General features: G+C 42.5%; 4 protein-coding genes across 9 annotated transcripts; all 4 read right to left on the reverse strand.

Annotated features, from left to right (window-relative positions):
* Nucleotides 1-71: 71 nt before the first annotated feature.
* On the reverse strand, nt 72-2,847 carry LOC144201130 (inositol 1,4,5-triphosphate receptor associated 2). 3 transcript variants are annotated; one of them, XM_077723548.1, is made up of 10 exons: nt 2,722-2,847; nt 2,300-2,658; nt 2,181-2,208; nt 1,935-2,075; nt 1,737-1,868; nt 1,053-1,200; nt 946-986; nt 826-876; nt 610-767; nt 90-542 (listed from the first exon to the last, which is right to left on the reverse strand). In XM_077723548.1, the coding sequence occupies exons 3-10, from the start codon at nt 2,199-2,201 to the stop codon at nt 323-325; spliced, it is 912 nt and encodes a 303-aa protein (XP_077579674.1). In that variant the 5' UTR covers nt 2,202-2,208; nt 2,300-2,658; nt 2,722-2,847; the 3' UTR covers nt 90-322. The 3 variants fall into 3 exon arrangements, with proteins under 3 accessions (XP_077579658.1, XP_077579664.1, XP_077579674.1); XM_077723532.1 differs by having other exon boundaries at nt 72-542; nt 1,737-2,075; XM_077723538.1 differs by having other exon boundaries at nt 72-542; nt 1,737-2,075; nt 2,300-2,824.
* A 174-nt stretch (nt 2,848-3,021) lies between these two features.
* On the reverse strand, nt 3,022-5,575 carry rpl10a (ribosomal protein L10a). Of its 2 annotated transcripts, XM_077729012.1 has the most exons (6): nt 5,491-5,575; nt 4,927-4,998; nt 4,277-4,357; nt 3,563-3,711; nt 3,311-3,483; nt 3,022-3,226 (listed from the first exon to the last, which is right to left on the reverse strand). In XM_077729012.1, the coding sequence occupies exons 1-6, from the start codon at nt 5,493-5,495 to the stop codon at nt 3,056-3,058; spliced, it is 651 nt and encodes a 216-aa protein (XP_077585138.1). In that variant the 5' UTR covers nt 5,496-5,575; the 3' UTR covers nt 3,022-3,055. The 2 variants fall into 2 exon arrangements, with proteins under 2 accessions (XP_077585138.1, XP_077585147.1); XM_077729021.1 differs by lacking the exons at nt 4,277-4,357; nt 4,927-4,998; nt 5,491-5,575 and adding an exon at nt 3,958-4,231.
* A 323-nt stretch (nt 5,576-5,898) lies between these two features.
* Nucleotides 5,899-9,481, reverse strand: fance (FA complementation group E). The gene is made up of 12 exons (XM_077721315.1): nt 9,189-9,481; nt 8,296-8,773; nt 8,097-8,180; nt 7,657-7,728; nt 7,448-7,492; nt 7,173-7,226; nt 6,911-7,054; nt 6,723-6,846; nt 6,576-6,651; nt 6,443-6,509; nt 6,219-6,344; nt 5,899-6,129 (listed from the first exon to the last, which is right to left on the reverse strand). Exons 1-12 carry the CDS (start codon nt 9,398-9,400, stop codon nt 6,025-6,027), a joined length of 1,587 nt encoding a protein of 528 aa, XP_077577441.1. The 5' UTR covers nt 9,401-9,481; the 3' UTR covers nt 5,899-6,024.
* A 321-nt stretch (nt 9,482-9,802) lies between these two features.
* mkrn4 (makorin, ring finger protein, 4) lies at nt 9,803-13,809 on the reverse strand. 3 transcript variants are annotated; one of them, XM_077732988.1, is made up of 9 exons: nt 13,575-13,809; nt 12,279-12,407; nt 11,944-12,209; nt 11,638-11,702; nt 11,314-11,555; nt 11,134-11,241; nt 10,732-10,831; nt 10,548-10,659; nt 9,803-10,451 (listed from the first exon to the last, which is right to left on the reverse strand). In XM_077732988.1, the coding sequence occupies exons 1-9, from the start codon at nt 13,613-13,615 to the stop codon at nt 10,438-10,440; spliced, it is 1,077 nt and encodes a 358-aa protein (XP_077589114.1). In that variant the 5' UTR covers nt 13,616-13,809; the 3' UTR covers nt 9,803-10,437. The 3 variants fall into 3 exon arrangements, with proteins under 3 accessions (XP_077589114.1, XP_077589109.1, XP_077589103.1); XM_077732983.1 differs by having other exon boundaries at nt 9,803-10,454; XM_077732977.1 differs by having other exon boundaries at nt 9,803-10,659; nt 13,575-13,807.
* Between the last annotated feature and the right edge of the window lie 82 nt (nt 13,810-13,891).

The raw sequence follows: 13,891 nt of genomic DNA on the forward strand, positions 1-13,891 counted from the left end.
GCGCCCTATTTGAGTAGATTGATAAAGATGTGACTGCGTGGGGGTTTGCAATCATTAATAAGGGGAACAATTGACTGAGGTTGACAGGTATGCAATCAAGAAATTGTGAACCTATTTTTGTCTCTGCGTCCGGGATGCCAGAGCTCAATAATCTGTCGGCTACTTTAAGCAAAGATGTTACAAAACAGTTGGAATTAACAATGTTGTCCCATCTCTTTTCCAGATCTCCCTCCTCTACCACACCTGAATCAAATGATCAACTCACCAGCAAGCTGTCCTGTAGCTTGATCACAATCCTGATGATTTGATTCAGGTGTGTTGGTTAAGGGAGACATGGAAAACAGACTGGATGGGAACCAGAGTTGGAGATCTCTGCTTTAACATTAAAAAAATGGAAGAAATGAAAAAAATGGCACCACCTCTTAAAAGGCTCCTTTCCACCGGTATTCAATTTGCACGGCATAGGGGTCTCTGGGGAGAGGGGAGGAAGAGTTGGTTCTGAGTCAAGCACAGGGGCAGACACTCCATCAGGATCAAGTGTCCTGAAAGAGGAAAGGAATACATTCCAAGATGAGGTGGAATGGGGTCAAGGGCGGAATGAAGTGGCACCTGTCATCCACGGAAATGCTGTCTTCCTTGTTGAGGCCGCTGCAGCTGGATGTCGAGCTCAAGGTGGGAGAGGGGCAGGTGGGGAAGGATTTACTTCGCGAGACACCCGGCCCGCGAGCTGCCCGCCTCTTCGACTCTCTCTTTGTCTTCCGGAGAGGCTGGTGGACGTACGTTGGGAAATTAAAGACGCTACACCACCGAGAAACGACGACTCACCTGCAAGTCGCTTGGAATCAACGTCACGCTGACTCTACGACGACTGCCATTCTAGTAGAGAGGGGAAGGCCAGCGTGAGAACGCTGCAGCCGTCTGGGAGCAAAGGTCACGGCTTCGTACCTGCTGAAAGCTTTTCCTCCAGCTGTCACTCTCATCTGGATCTAGGGACCAAACAAACTGGGTAAGTCAAATATATTAGGAAAGGTCGGCGGCCAAAGACGACAGACCGAAAGGTTCGTCGATAGTCCGACAGGAATTCTGCTGCTGGATCATCTTCTTAGCCTCCTCCAGCTCGGCCTCGTGTCGCTCCAGACGTCTCCTCACGTTCTCCACATGAGACACGGTGAGCTCCACTGCACGGCTAACGCGAGCCTCCTGATGTGCCATGAACAAGTGAACACAATTTATAATAAACACTCCAATTTTGAACATAGGAGTTCTTTTGTTAATTGTAGCCAAATCATTTTCCCTATCTTGTTTTGTGTGTTAAAAATGAGGAAACAGAAATGTGGAAAATGATTCCACTAACTGCTTTTTGTTTTTAATTAAGCCCATACAAAGAAAACTTCAAGAAACAACATTTAAAATAATATTTTGCACAAATTTTATTCTTAAATTAACTAAAAAAATTCTGGACTGGTTATCCCCACAAGTGTCATGGGGGGTGCTGGAGCTTGACTGGCCACCAATTCAGGGGGTCGCCCACTTGGTGCCTGAAGTCGGCTAGGATAGGCTAAAGCACCCCCCGCGACCTTAGTGAATATAAAGCGCTTCAGAAAATGAAACGACTGGAAGACAATTTCAAATATTTCTGGTAGATTTACACTGAAATCAATGGAATTTCACTCGTCTTAAGTGGTTTGTTTTTGCAGTCAAGTGCTCTAAAGATGGGGAATTGAGCATCAGTTCACCTGGTGCACTGCTCCGAGGACCTCGGCCGTGTTGGAGATGCGTTCCACGGTGCCTGTGAGGATGTCCAGCGACAACTCCATCTTCTGCACGATCTTACTGCGCTTGCTATCCAGGCACAGGCCCTTTAGAGTCTGGAAGAGCGGAAGACAGAGCTTCAAATCAGTCACGTGTTGAAAATTGTTCAACTCAACAAAAACCTCAAGCGTCTCTTTGCATCTGGACAGCTCTAGCAGGACATTCTCCTCAGCCAGGTTGCGGGCGTGTTCTTCTGCCTGGAGCCTCTGCTTCAGCGTGTACTGGTCGCAGCGGAAGGCCAGGGAAATCTGAGTGAAGGCCTTCTGAAAGAGGGTCCCAAAGAAATTTATTGTGATTTTTGAGTGCATTGTTAGACCATATAAATACCCAAGTGCATGTATTCAATCTAAATATAAAAAAAGACTTACTTCCAAATCCATCTCTGACATCTCTGGACTGTCAGACAGCAAAAAATAAAGGCTCACTTAGAAAAAAAGGTTGCATTTAGTATTGATATTTACAATGAAAACATATTTTGTGTGGAGACCTGTTGAGGCCCACACGCTCTATGATGGACAGTTCATTCCAATTATTTGCTGGTGGCTCTTCCTCGCTGCTTTCTGTAAATTAAGTCAGTTTGAGCTTGATGCATTTGGGTGAAAAATTCAATTGATAACATACGAGTTGAAGCAGCATAAGAAGCAGTGCATTCTGGGACTTGTGGTCCAACCATCACTTTGGAGTTTTTAAGCTCCTCGGTTTCACTTAACATTTCAATATCAACCATGAATACATACTGTCTACTCTACAACTTGTCCGGGTGTTCATGAAACTGCAAAACGCACCATCGTCACTGTCATCAGCGTCACGAGTCGAGTCTTGATAGGTACGAGTCTGAGTCTCCGACTGAAAGACAGCTCAACTTCATGGATGCTAAATCTTTTTAGGTTGTCTTTGGATTCTACTCACCTGGGGCTGCGTGACCACACACACTGGTTCCATCCAAAAAGAAGGGTTTCTCACTGGTAAGACAGTTTCAATGCTACCTCAGAGCATTTTAGCAGCGACTACTTTGGAGACAGTGCTAAGAATAGATAATCCCATTAGGAGATCCGCAGTCAACAGCAAACAAGTAGCTTTTAGCTTGCTGCTGCTGGTCATGTTCATCTTGAACAAAGAATGTGACGGTTTGGAACACCTAAATGAACATTACAGCTCGAGCAGCCTTTGTTTCAGCTCCTACATTAAAATCAACACTCAGACACCGTGTCATGGGTGGGAAGTCCACATTTTATTATTTTGTTTAGAAAAGACGTTGGGGCTTTCCCATGGTGCTCTTGATGTAGAGGGCACGCACATTCTGCCAGTTCTTCTTGAGCAGCGACACCAGGAAGTTGACAGCCAGGTGGATGTTGTACACCAGTTCATCCTCAGTCATCTTGACGTGTCCCACGGCCACGGCAAGGCAGAGAACCTGAAGCGCAGGAGGAAAAAAAGTCAGGACGAAGCAAAGGAAGGAGCCATGGCGGGGTGGTGTGTTGTCGGGAGCTCATTTTACCTTCTTCATCTGGAACTTGATGGTGGATTTGACCTCGTCCACTTTGGCACTCATGTTCTCATTGTGGGTGAGCAGAGAGGGGAACTTGCCAGCCTTGTTGAGCCCGGGGCCCAAGATACGAGGAATCTGCTTGATCAGAGACTCTGACGCCAGGAAAGCGTCATACTTCTTGGCTGAGGGGGGAAAAAAATTGCTATTGGTGGATGTCCCAAGGCCATCGCGGAATCTAGCGACGTCATGTGCCCTCCTCACCGAGCTTCTTGACCAGCTTCTTGTTTTTGTTGAGCTTTTTGAGCGCCTCCACATCCATGTGTGGGAGGTTGGCGGCCTTGGCCTCATCGCAATGCTGTTGGTCTCCCAGAAGGCACACAGAGAATTTAGGCCTGGGCAGAGTCCTCAGCCTACATAAAGAAGACAACCCACCCACAAATAAATCAGTTTGAAACCTGCCCTGCCATTTGCTTAGGTCTAAAAAGCCTATTCCACCACTTCATGGGTATGGAATTAGAATCACAGCAACGGCCTTCCTCAACATGATCAAATAATCAAACTTGGACATCTTAGAAATGCCTCCACGTGACAAAGTGTAATGTTCTACTCAAAGCTGAACATAAACGAGGCAGAGGATTTGAATTGTCGAGTCTTACCCATACCGCAACAGAGGCGGGGGTCCAGCTGACTTCATTCATAACACAGTGAACAATTGGCGGCCCGAGGCGACGAGCTACAAAAAGCTCCGCCTCTAAAAGCCTCCCCTCATGTTTTAAGACCCAGGGTAGGGGTCCGCCTGCCGTGGCCGGATCAGCCTTGGCAGACTACCCAGAGTACTTTTCCGGTGCCTGCACCTGGCACATCCAAACTGCACTATGTATGGCCCCAAAATTGCAAGTTCTACCATTGAAGCTTATTTAGGCTGTGCCAGGCGCAAACTCGGAAAAGGATGGGTGAGGCAGAAAGTGGTCCAACCTGACTGTGCCGGAGAAACGCTTGTCCTTCTGGGGATCATAATTTTTCAGGCTGATCTGCAGCTCCACAGTCTCCACAAACCTAACACAAAAGACAGAGATGTTAACAACCAGGACCATCAATAGCAGTTACGTTAACAGATCCACAACTAATTTTGCAATAAGTTGCCTAATCAGCCAGTATATTACGACTGCGGGGGTGGGCAATACAACCAAAAACTGATTTATTCGATCAAAAATCTGATTTGACTTGTGCTTTAACGGAGACTGTCAGTGGCTGTGTGAAAAAGTGAGTTTTTCATTTTAGATAAATCTTAATAAATGAATACAATACAATATAGATTGTTTAGCCTGCCATTTCTGGTTAAAATTAAATGTTTAAACATAAGTAATGTAGATATGTATATTGACTATATTGGTCTTTTCATCAGGCTTACTGTGTATATATAGGTTTATTTTGTGTAACAGGCGAATTTATGATCTATTCCATTAGGTCTACATGTATATTCCTAGGTCAGTGTTTTCACCTTAGACATTTGGACAGTTTTGATGTCTACCACATACATAAACAACCTAATATTTAAAAAGTGGCAACAGTATGAGAAACAAGAACTCTCACGGGCAAAAACTGGGGCTATTTGGAATACTTACTTCCTCCTCTTCTTTTTGGAGCCCAACAAGACTTCCCTCACAGCCTCGAACAACGTGTCCCTGGAAACCTTACTGTAATGCAAATAAATTAGATTAATGACAAAATAATTCCTGCCATTTAAAGACAGATTCCTCAAGTAGGGCAAGCACTTCTATATCAATGTCTAATGTTTACGTTTAGACTTTATTTTATTAACATAAACTGTAATAGAAAATGCTATCCTATGCTAGCTAGGCCACCATCGAAAGATACGTCTTTACATAAAAGTCCATCAATACAGCCAATATTGTTGCATTCACTAACTGATCCATGTAGTAGATGCCAAAAAGTAACCATAAACATGTAATGTAATAACGGATGCGATTTGATTGTATCTCGCCACGAAACGCGGTAGCGCACGCCGGTAATGTACGAAGTGGTGGGAAAACAGCTGACACGGTAAAATGATAAAACACCGGTCCTGTGTATAACAGACCATTGCTTTGCGATTTAATAGGTTGATTGTCGGCATAACCAGCATTACAGTTAACTTGTTTGCAAACATTTTCTTTAAATGAATCTACCTCATTTTCGTAGCTCGTCCTTCTCGAGCTGCTACGCTAGAAAGGAAGTGCAGGGGGAAATTACGTCCAATAAAGGCCGCTTGAATGTAACGTCATAAAAAAACGCCGGAAATGTTTTTCCTTCCTTTTTTTTTCTCCACAGTAATTGTTTTAAAATCTGATTATCGCTAGTTCGTCACATTATTATACACTATTAATGCAATTAAATATTTGTTTTACAAATGTTTTGTATTTTCAAAAGTAGATGTTGAACAAAATTGAGGCCACTGAACCAGCTTTTGCCACATATCTATTTTGTTTTCTTTTATTTGTGCAAAATACAACATTAGACTTTCAAAAAAAAATATCACACACATACCAAACATATACATTTAGCAAGACCACTCAGTAAAGCAATTGCCATAGTAATAATTAAGAAACTGCAATCTTTTGATCTTTTGAAAAGTCAACATACAGCACATTGACCACCATAACAAAAAAATGCATATCCAATTATAAGTCTTTGTCAAGCAGCGTAATATATAAATATATTTTTTATATGTTTGGGATTCTTTTCAATAAAGCTTGAAGAGACTTTTTTAGGAATGTCTCATTTAGCATCAGGCACCCAGAGAGGGATTGTTTCTGCGATGCACTCACCTGTGGGGGAAAAAAATGCAGTTTTAATGTTTTTTAAATTTAAAATAAGTCTGTTATTTAATTATTTTTTTATCAATTCATTAACTTACAAGGCTGGCATATTTGGTGAGCACAGTCAACAACATTTTTGCAAAGTTGACAGATTTTTCGAACAAAGGAGCCTGGCTAATTAGATGTTCAATCAGCTGTGTGAAAAGTTCTTCATTCATGTCGGGCTGTGAAAAAAAGACCAATGTCTTGCTATTCCAATATATATAGACTTGCTATTACAATACATCGTAATATATTATGCTGCAAATAAACATGGACTAACCTTAGCCTCTAGCAAGCTATGTATAAAAGAAAGCAGCGTCTCACTCCACGATATTTTGAAAGTCATCCTGGAAGGGAAAGGAAAGTGTTAGAAGCAACTGCACAATAAAGTCTTGAGATATATTTTGTCTTACTGAAGCACCAGCAGCTTGTAGTGGGAATCTAAACAGCCATCTATCAGTTTGTTCAGGAGCTCAACTTGGGCACTCCCTAAAATACTGACTCAAATTAAGGATGCTTCCACATGTAACCACCTTAATTAAGCCTGACTCTTCCCTTACCCAAGTTCTCCCGCTCTAGAAGTGGTTCAATCAAGGCGTGGCACATGGATCTGGGGTAGCGGCCTCCGAGTGCTATAACAGCACTCACCAGGCATCTGGAGGCAGGCTCGGCGAGGGCTACAACCTGCACGCAGCGGCAGCCTCCGTGAAATCCCGCAACATTGGAAGACAGCCCCGCATGAACGTACCCTCTGCAACAGCAAACTCTTGATGAGTGTTGCTGCCGTACTAAAACTGAGGTCGGGGGACAGAGCCAAGATGCTGCTGCAAAACTGGAGCAGAGTGTGCTCGGCTAAATCGGATAAACTCAGCTCGCAGCACAGTATTTCCACCTTTGAAAAAAAAATTGAGAGCAATACGTGTCAGAAAAAGCTCCAAATAGAGCCTGAGATGATAATGCATACTAGATAAAATATTATAAATTCAGGCGAGTGTTTGCCTTTTACTTACTTGACTAGTGTTACAGTCATTCAGCACTTTAAACACTTCCAGTGAGGGGTCCCACTATAAAAGGATACAAAAAAAAAAACAGTCAAAAAAATAAAAAAGTGCAGTATAGAAGAGGGGTGGCCAAACTATAACGGCCTGCAGCAAATTATTAAAAAATATTACTTAATGTGGCCTACAGAAGAAGCGTCAACACTATGTTCTGTTGCAATTCTCAGTTTTAAGATGGTTAGATAGAGCTAGTAAAGAAGAAAAACATGTAATCTTATACATATCACCTCTGTCTGATGTTGAAATAATTCCTTTATCTGAAGAACTGAGACCTGAGTGAGCATGAAAATGACAAAATATACTTATTCAATAGAAACTGGTGCTAAGAAAATGAACTCAGTTGTTAGCGGTGTGCTAACAAGTGCGTTTGATAGTTCATTTTTGATATTTGCAGAAAAATGCAAATATTGTTGAGAAATAAAGGATTTATCTGTACCTTTATGTGTTCGGGGAGAGGATCAAGGGTGTTTTCATTTCCTGGTGCATCTGTTTTTAATTTTTCTGCTGTCTATGGAACAAACATTACATTAAGGAAAAAAATATTTATTTATTTAGTGGCAATAGACGTCCAATCCATTCAAACTAGGAGGGCTGAGCAGTCATCAGTTTAAAGAGAATGGACATCGATCGCCATCAATGGCTGCCAATGAGTAGAAAAGGTGTCTCAAAGATCTTTGCCAAAGGGTAATCATATTTCACTTAGCTCATATGCACATTATACTTGAATATTGATTAATTGAAGTTATAGTTAGAGACCATTCCACTCTATAATATTGAATATCTGCAATCCTTAACAATAACGGAATATTTCCTAAAGTGACAGCACACATGTCAAATCACAAATGTCTTAATTTGCACACTGGTCAACATCTCTACCTCAGTTTGTTTAGGGAGATGATCTTGGTTGTTTTCCCAAGACGACATCTGACGTGAAGCATCACTGTCCAAATCCTCAGCAATCTAAGAAGAAATGTTACAACCTCAATGCCCTCAAATTGTGGCATTGTACATTCTTTTTTCACCCAAATTTTGGTAAAATAGTCATACAGCACAAATCTGTCTTGCTTATAATTACCTCGTTGTGTTCTGCGAGTAGATTGTGACCAACGTTTTGTGTGCTGATACTCTCATCCATTTTTAATTTCTTGCTCTGTTGATGCTGGATTTGCTCATTGTCGTCATTAAATACATCAAAATCCCCCTTCCTTTTCTTCTGTAATCCCGATTCCGACATGCAAGACACAGTGTGAGGTTCTTCCACCTGAATTCCAGAGCGCTCGGACCACCCTGCGGTCTCGTCACCCATTCGCTGTGATAACGCCGCTAGTCGCTGAGCGCACACTGAGCTGTAAAGAGGTTCTTCCACTGAGGAGCCCATGTTTCTTTCCAGTTGCTTCAACATTGCGGTGACCCAGGGGCTTGGACACGGCTCTTGAGCCAGACATTGGACTAGACGGAGAATGGCGGATTTGGGTACCCGCGATTGGCACAGGTAGATGAATGTCAGCAAGTTTTGCTTGAACTGCGCAGGAAAGAGCCACACCAGGGGTTTACTAGGAGTGGGAGAAAACAAAAGTGAGGGGTACAAAATCACAGTGACTGGCAGAGCAGATGTGGAGACAAAATGAATCCGTTAACCAATCAATTATTTCAAGTATTCTCTATGGAAAACGTTACTGATGTCGTTCACTAAAACAGAGTGATCCCGGAATTGAATGATGAGTTTAAATCATTTTAGTTAGTTCTTCTTAAATGATTGATTTAGGAGTGGGCAAACTGATATTACAATTGGATGTCAAATGATAACAGCAATATATTGGCCCCTGGCCCGCATGTTTAAGACCACTGCCCAATAATACACCACGAATGTCAAGAAAACGTTTTAGAAAAACAAAACTCGTAACTCAAGGGTTCAAAAGCGTACTTAATATGTATTTGGGTTGTGACCAGCAACTTATTCTTTCTTACACGACCAGGGTCTGCTCATCCTTCCCGGTGCAGCTGACGTCGTCTCGACAAAGTGTTTCGATGAAGTCAGACAGTGATTTCTCCGGATTGGCCCTCTGCTGCCGTCTGAAAACTTCCAGTGCTCGGTGGGCACCAGAAACCCCGGAGAAGAGCGACCGGGCCAAAAGCTTCCACTGTCCGCTAATGCGACTAAGCAAATGTCCGGCGTTCATCGCCTCAAGTGAATCTAACAACGGCGTGCATTAGGTTCACTTCACACGGAAATCAATCTGCCCCCACTCATACTGCGCATGTGTATATCGCTGAGTCGCCACCTAGTGGACATTTTGAGAACAGTCACTGATGGAGTTGGAATACAATATACTACGTATACGCGGCTACGGTATTATCGGAGTACTATGCTTAGTGTTTTTTTTAACAGAAATGTTCTCATATTGTCATACATTGAAATATAGTGATGCCTTAAATGACCCAAATGAATTCTTAGTTTCAAAACACCGAGTTAGGCATTTTATTTTTAAAATATGAACTAATGACAGGGTCAGTTGATAAGACCACAAACTGAAATATAAATAAAATAGAAAGTAAATAAAAATGGGAAAGTACAAACGTCATTTATAGTGAGACAACGTTTATTTTCAGTGTACAAGTACATTTTTTTTTTCCATTCAAGTTTTTAAAAGAAATGGTTAAAAAAAAGACATTTCAACGATTGTCAAAATGAGGTTAGTTTCATCAAGGTATATTGATGCAGGAATATTAAGAACATCCACCAGACAGTAAACTTTTATCATGAAAATCTAAAAAGGCTCAACCAAACGACACTTAAAATATTATTTTTTTTGGCACTGTTTTGAGCACTTAAATTCAACTGGAGAGGCATAGAGAAAAACAAGCTGCCACAAATGTTTGAATAACTAGAACTGGGGGGGGGGGGGGGGGGGGTAGGCTGTGAACATAGCCTTCAAATTTGTTTGAATCATCTTGTCAAGACAGTTTACAGCTAGAACACTGTCATTTGAGCAATGTTTTATTTCTAGCTGTCCACTGCAGCAGGCCAATTCAGTCGTTTGTCCCTGGTTGAGGAAAAGCAGGTCCGTCGCGTGACCTACTAAAGGGCCGAGCCTTGCCAACTCCAAAATTATACCTGTTGATCCAAGTGGGACAGTCGCATCATAACACAGCCACAATGTCTTGTGGAGACAACTCACTCTGCCCTGTCAAAATTGCACGGGAGGTCTAACGGGGCTCAGAAGCCATACTCTGCTAATAAAAAAGGAATGTATTTGTCATTGTCGTCGTCATCATCATCCTCGTCGGAATGAAGAAGAGTCATGGCTATGAAGAAATTTAGCAGACCGTCATAGTCTTCATCCTCATCGTCGTCGTCCTCGTCTTCATCGTCATCCTCGTCCTCGTCGTCCTCTTCTTCCTCCTCCTCCTCTTCCTCCCCGTCATCGTCTGTATTGCACTGGTGGGCGAGACCACGAGTAAAAGCCAAGTCCAAAAGTGGGTGAAGCATTGAGCAAATCCTACTACGTACCAGGAATGATCTGCGGCGCGTGGACCTGACGTGTCGGTAGAGGCAATCCCCCTCGAAGGGGCAGTATTTGTTTCGCGCATAGTAACTGCAGCTTCGCTTGCTACAAGTCAGAAAGCAAGGAAAACTAACATTATACAGAATCAAGGTGTATACCACGTGGTCATCGAGACAGGTTTCTATGGGCGGTGTGTGCTACAATATATATTTCACATTAGACCATTGCAACCATCTTGAATGAAATATGGCGGAGCAAGCTAAATCAGTACATTTCATAGTGTTGCTCATTAACTAAATGTGTGCATATGGACACTACTGCGAAGAGTATCTCAATAATTATACTTCCAACCCTAATTAAAATTTAGCAATTCATGGCTCAATGGCAACATTTTTTCAAAAGCCCACCTGAATTTTTCTTTAAAGTCTGCTATTAGACGGTCCTTTGCTTGACCTTCCACCCAGTACTTGTTGGGCACATAGAAGGCTGATCTGACCCTGCACTGTGGACAGGTCCTGTACATAGGGGTAAACTTTTGAGCTCGCAAAGACGATTAGACATGTTCACGTGTCAAATTTGAAACCTACTTGACGACATCGGACCCGAGGTTTCTGGTTTTCCTCCAAGTCATGATGCACTCTAGACAGAAGGCATGAGTGCAGTTTGGCAAAATTCCAAACACCCGGTTTCTGCGATCCATCTTCTCATACACCTTGTCCATGCATATGCCACAGATAACATCGCGACTCTGGAGAATGGCCTCGGCCTCCTCGGCGCACAAAGCGGCTGCAGAAGCACCGGCTGCTTCCGTGCCACTCGGAAGGCATACCTGCCCAAAAATGATTGAATCAGCTTGTTTATTGGTTTTGCACAAATGTAATAAAAAGAAAAAAAATAAGCCTAGTACAAACCTCTTTATCACATGCACCTGCACAAAACTGTTCAGAGTTCTTAACAGACACTCTCGAAACAGCACCTGTTAAAAAAAGGGGGGGGGGTCATTCAGGCCACTGCATTTCAATGACAATTAAGTTTCCATAAACTGATGAAAAACTACCAAGTTTACCCATCCAATTTTTTTTTAGATATATTTTTTTTTTAGGAAAGCCAAGTTTATCTAGAAGTTGCCTTCCTCACTACCCCATTTAAGTCACTGCTGTGCTCTTTGGGTCTTTTTTGTATTTCGGTCAATCATAGAAAACTTTTAAGGCACCCACCTTGTAACCGTTTCGAAGAACTACGGGTCCTGCCTTCTGTGACAGTTGAGAGGACCGAGGGGTTTGAAGTGGCACTTTGCAGTCTTGGCGGCTCATTTGCTTGTACGAAAGCAAAAGCGTCAGAAGCCCTTTGGTCAGCTGGGCCTTCAGCCACAATGGATGCAGAGGAAGAGTAGGAGGAGGATGATGTGGAGGGTGAGGCTGCTGGTACAGGCATTCTTCGACCACCAAAATTTGGACCTTCAGGTTGGCGGAGATGGATGTACCTAGTTGGGGAAAACAACAACTGAGCAATCTAATCTCCATTTCTGGCATGGGACCAAAAAGTATGTTACCTGCAGTGTTCACCATACCAGCATGCACCTTTCTGGTAGTAGCGACATATTTGGGGTGGTGGTGTAGTTGGCAACTCGTGTCGATAATGGCATCTGGAGCCATACCTGCATGAGCCATTCAAATAATGCCTGCAAGAAAGGAATTTGCTTGGCTATTCATGCACCATTTTGACATCCCATTATTAGATTGGATAACTTTATTCATCCCCTATTTGGGAAATGTCATGGGCACAGTAGCAAGAGGATGCAAATGTAGATTATAAGAAAGGCATTTTAGACATAAAAGGATAGGTAACAAATTAATAAATTATGCAAGTGCGTCTGCATACAGGTTATTTCCTTAGCTAGCCAATTACTATTGCATTCATTAAGTGACCCAAAAAAATTGTCTATTGTGTATATAACCAGGTAATATTTTTTAGTAGCAAATCAATTAGGTCAGTGGCAAATACACCAGCATAGTTTACAGCAATATACTGCAATTATGATGCAACGCAATGAGTATCATAGGAATTGGTCAGTTTTCAGCTTGTAGTAGCACATTTCTGCTCGTTTCCTTCAGTCGGCCATTACTGATAGTTAGCTGGGTGGGCTCCAGCACCCCCGCGAGCCTATTGAGGATAAAGCGGTTCAGAAAATGATATGAGACAAATCAAGAAAATTCCAACCACAAATGACCTCAACCTTTATGATAAGCGAATGCGTCATATTCAAGGTTGACCAACCCACGTCGCCACTACGATTTTGCCAGACGTGTGCAAGTTAAAAAAAAAAGATTAAAAAAAAAAACTATCACTCGGCGCTTAATCCATGTGGAAAGTTTATGATTTACCACGTATTTCACTAGTCCGTTGAAATGTTGCAGTTACGTGTTGGTCCTTGACTGCCAAAATATCGAAAAAAAGATTATTCGAAGAAATACAAACTCAAAACAGGCAAACACAATGGGTAACTTGCTTTGTTTATGTACCGTGGACTTCACACCACGCGTCTAATACGTCCTCCATATTTGTCTTTCCTAAATATTTAGCCAAAAGAAGTTATTGTGTTCCGGCTACTAAAAACCAAACAACGCTGTTGTGCATTCAAATTGAAAAAAAAAACAACAACTCCTAAACAACCACCGAGACTTCAGCTAGTACGTTATGCCCTCTTGACAACAAAGTCTCAAGACCCCAAACTTTTTGGCTTCCGCCTTCATTCGAGACGGAACAATGTCCTTTTATTCTGCGACGGCGGTTGTCGACTCGTGAAAGTTAACGACGCCGCCGTAACATTTGTAAAGTGTTGTCTTACCTACAAATACCACCATTGCGGGCTGAGTAGGAGCGGTCCATGTCCGCTGCCGCCCGACGTGCTTATGCTTGGGCGTGCGTGTGCTGCTAATGCTGTAGTGCGGAACCGTCACACGTCCGACCTCTTAATATTACAATAATCGACAGCCGGCCTCTCTTCGCCAATTAACGGAGCGACGAGCCAATAAAAACGTGACGTCAATCCTTGATCGTCACGCTTCTCAATCTCAACTCTCTACTGTGTATTACTACCCTTTATCTCTAAAAATAGAACAGGTATTTTTTTTCCGGTTGCATGATTTGTAATTGGTTTCAGTT

Source organism: Stigmatopora nigra, chromosome 1 (assembly GCF_051989575.1).
Source record: "Stigmatopora nigra isolate UIUO_SnigA chromosome 1, RoL_Snig_1.1, whole genome shotgun sequence".
Lineage (NCBI taxonomy): Eukaryota > Metazoa > Chordata > Actinopteri > Syngnathiformes > Syngnathidae > Stigmatopora > Stigmatopora nigra.

Excerpts from the sequence above, each read along its gene's own strand:
- LOC144201130 (XM_077723532.1), bottom strand. The coding sequence starts at position 2,201 with ATGTCAGAGATGGATTTGGAA. Across the intron at positions 987-1,052 it reads GACTATCGACGAACCTTTCG|ATCCAGATGAGAGTGACAGC; the intron begins GTCTGTCGTCTT and ends TTTGGTCCCTAG. Across the intron at positions 768-825 it reads TGATTCCAAGCGACTTGCAG|CCTCTCCGGAAGACAAAGAG; the intron begins GTGAGTCGTCGT and ends TACGTCCACCAG.
- rpl10a (XM_077729012.1), bottom strand. Across the intron at positions 4,358-4,926 it reads TCCAAAAAGAAGAGGAGGAA|GTTTGTGGAGACTGTGGAGC; the intron begins GTAAGTATTCCA and ends CTTTTGTGTTAG. Across the intron at positions 3,712-4,276 it reads CGTTTCTCCGGCACAGTCAG|GCTGAGGACTCTGCCCAGGC; the intron begins GTTGGACCACTT and ends TTCTTTATGTAG.
- fance (XM_077721315.1), bottom strand. The coding sequence starts at position 9,400 with ATGAACGCCGGACATTTGCTTAGTCGCATTAGCGGACAGTGGAAGCTT. Across the intron at positions 6,847-6,910 it reads AGAGTTTGCTGTTGCAGAGG|GTTGTAGCCCTCGCCGAGCC; the intron begins GTACGTTCATGC and ends CGCTGCGTGCAG. Across the intron at positions 6,510-6,575 it reads TACAAGCTGCTGGTGCTTCA|GATGACTTTCAAAATATCGT; the intron begins GTAAGACAAAAT and ends TTTCCCTTCCAG.
- mkrn4 (XM_077732977.1), bottom strand. The coding sequence starts at position 13,615 with ATGGACCGCTCCTACTCAGCCCGCAATGGTGGTATTTGTAG. Across the intron at positions 12,210-12,278 it reads TGGTATGGTGAACACTGCAG|GTACATCCATCTCCGCCAAC; the intron begins GTAACATACTTT and ends TTCCCCAACTAG. Across the intron at positions 11,556-11,637 it reads CAGGTGCATGTGATAAAGAG|GTATGCCTTCCGAGTGGCAC; the intron begins GTTTGTACTAGG and ends ATTTTTGGGCAG.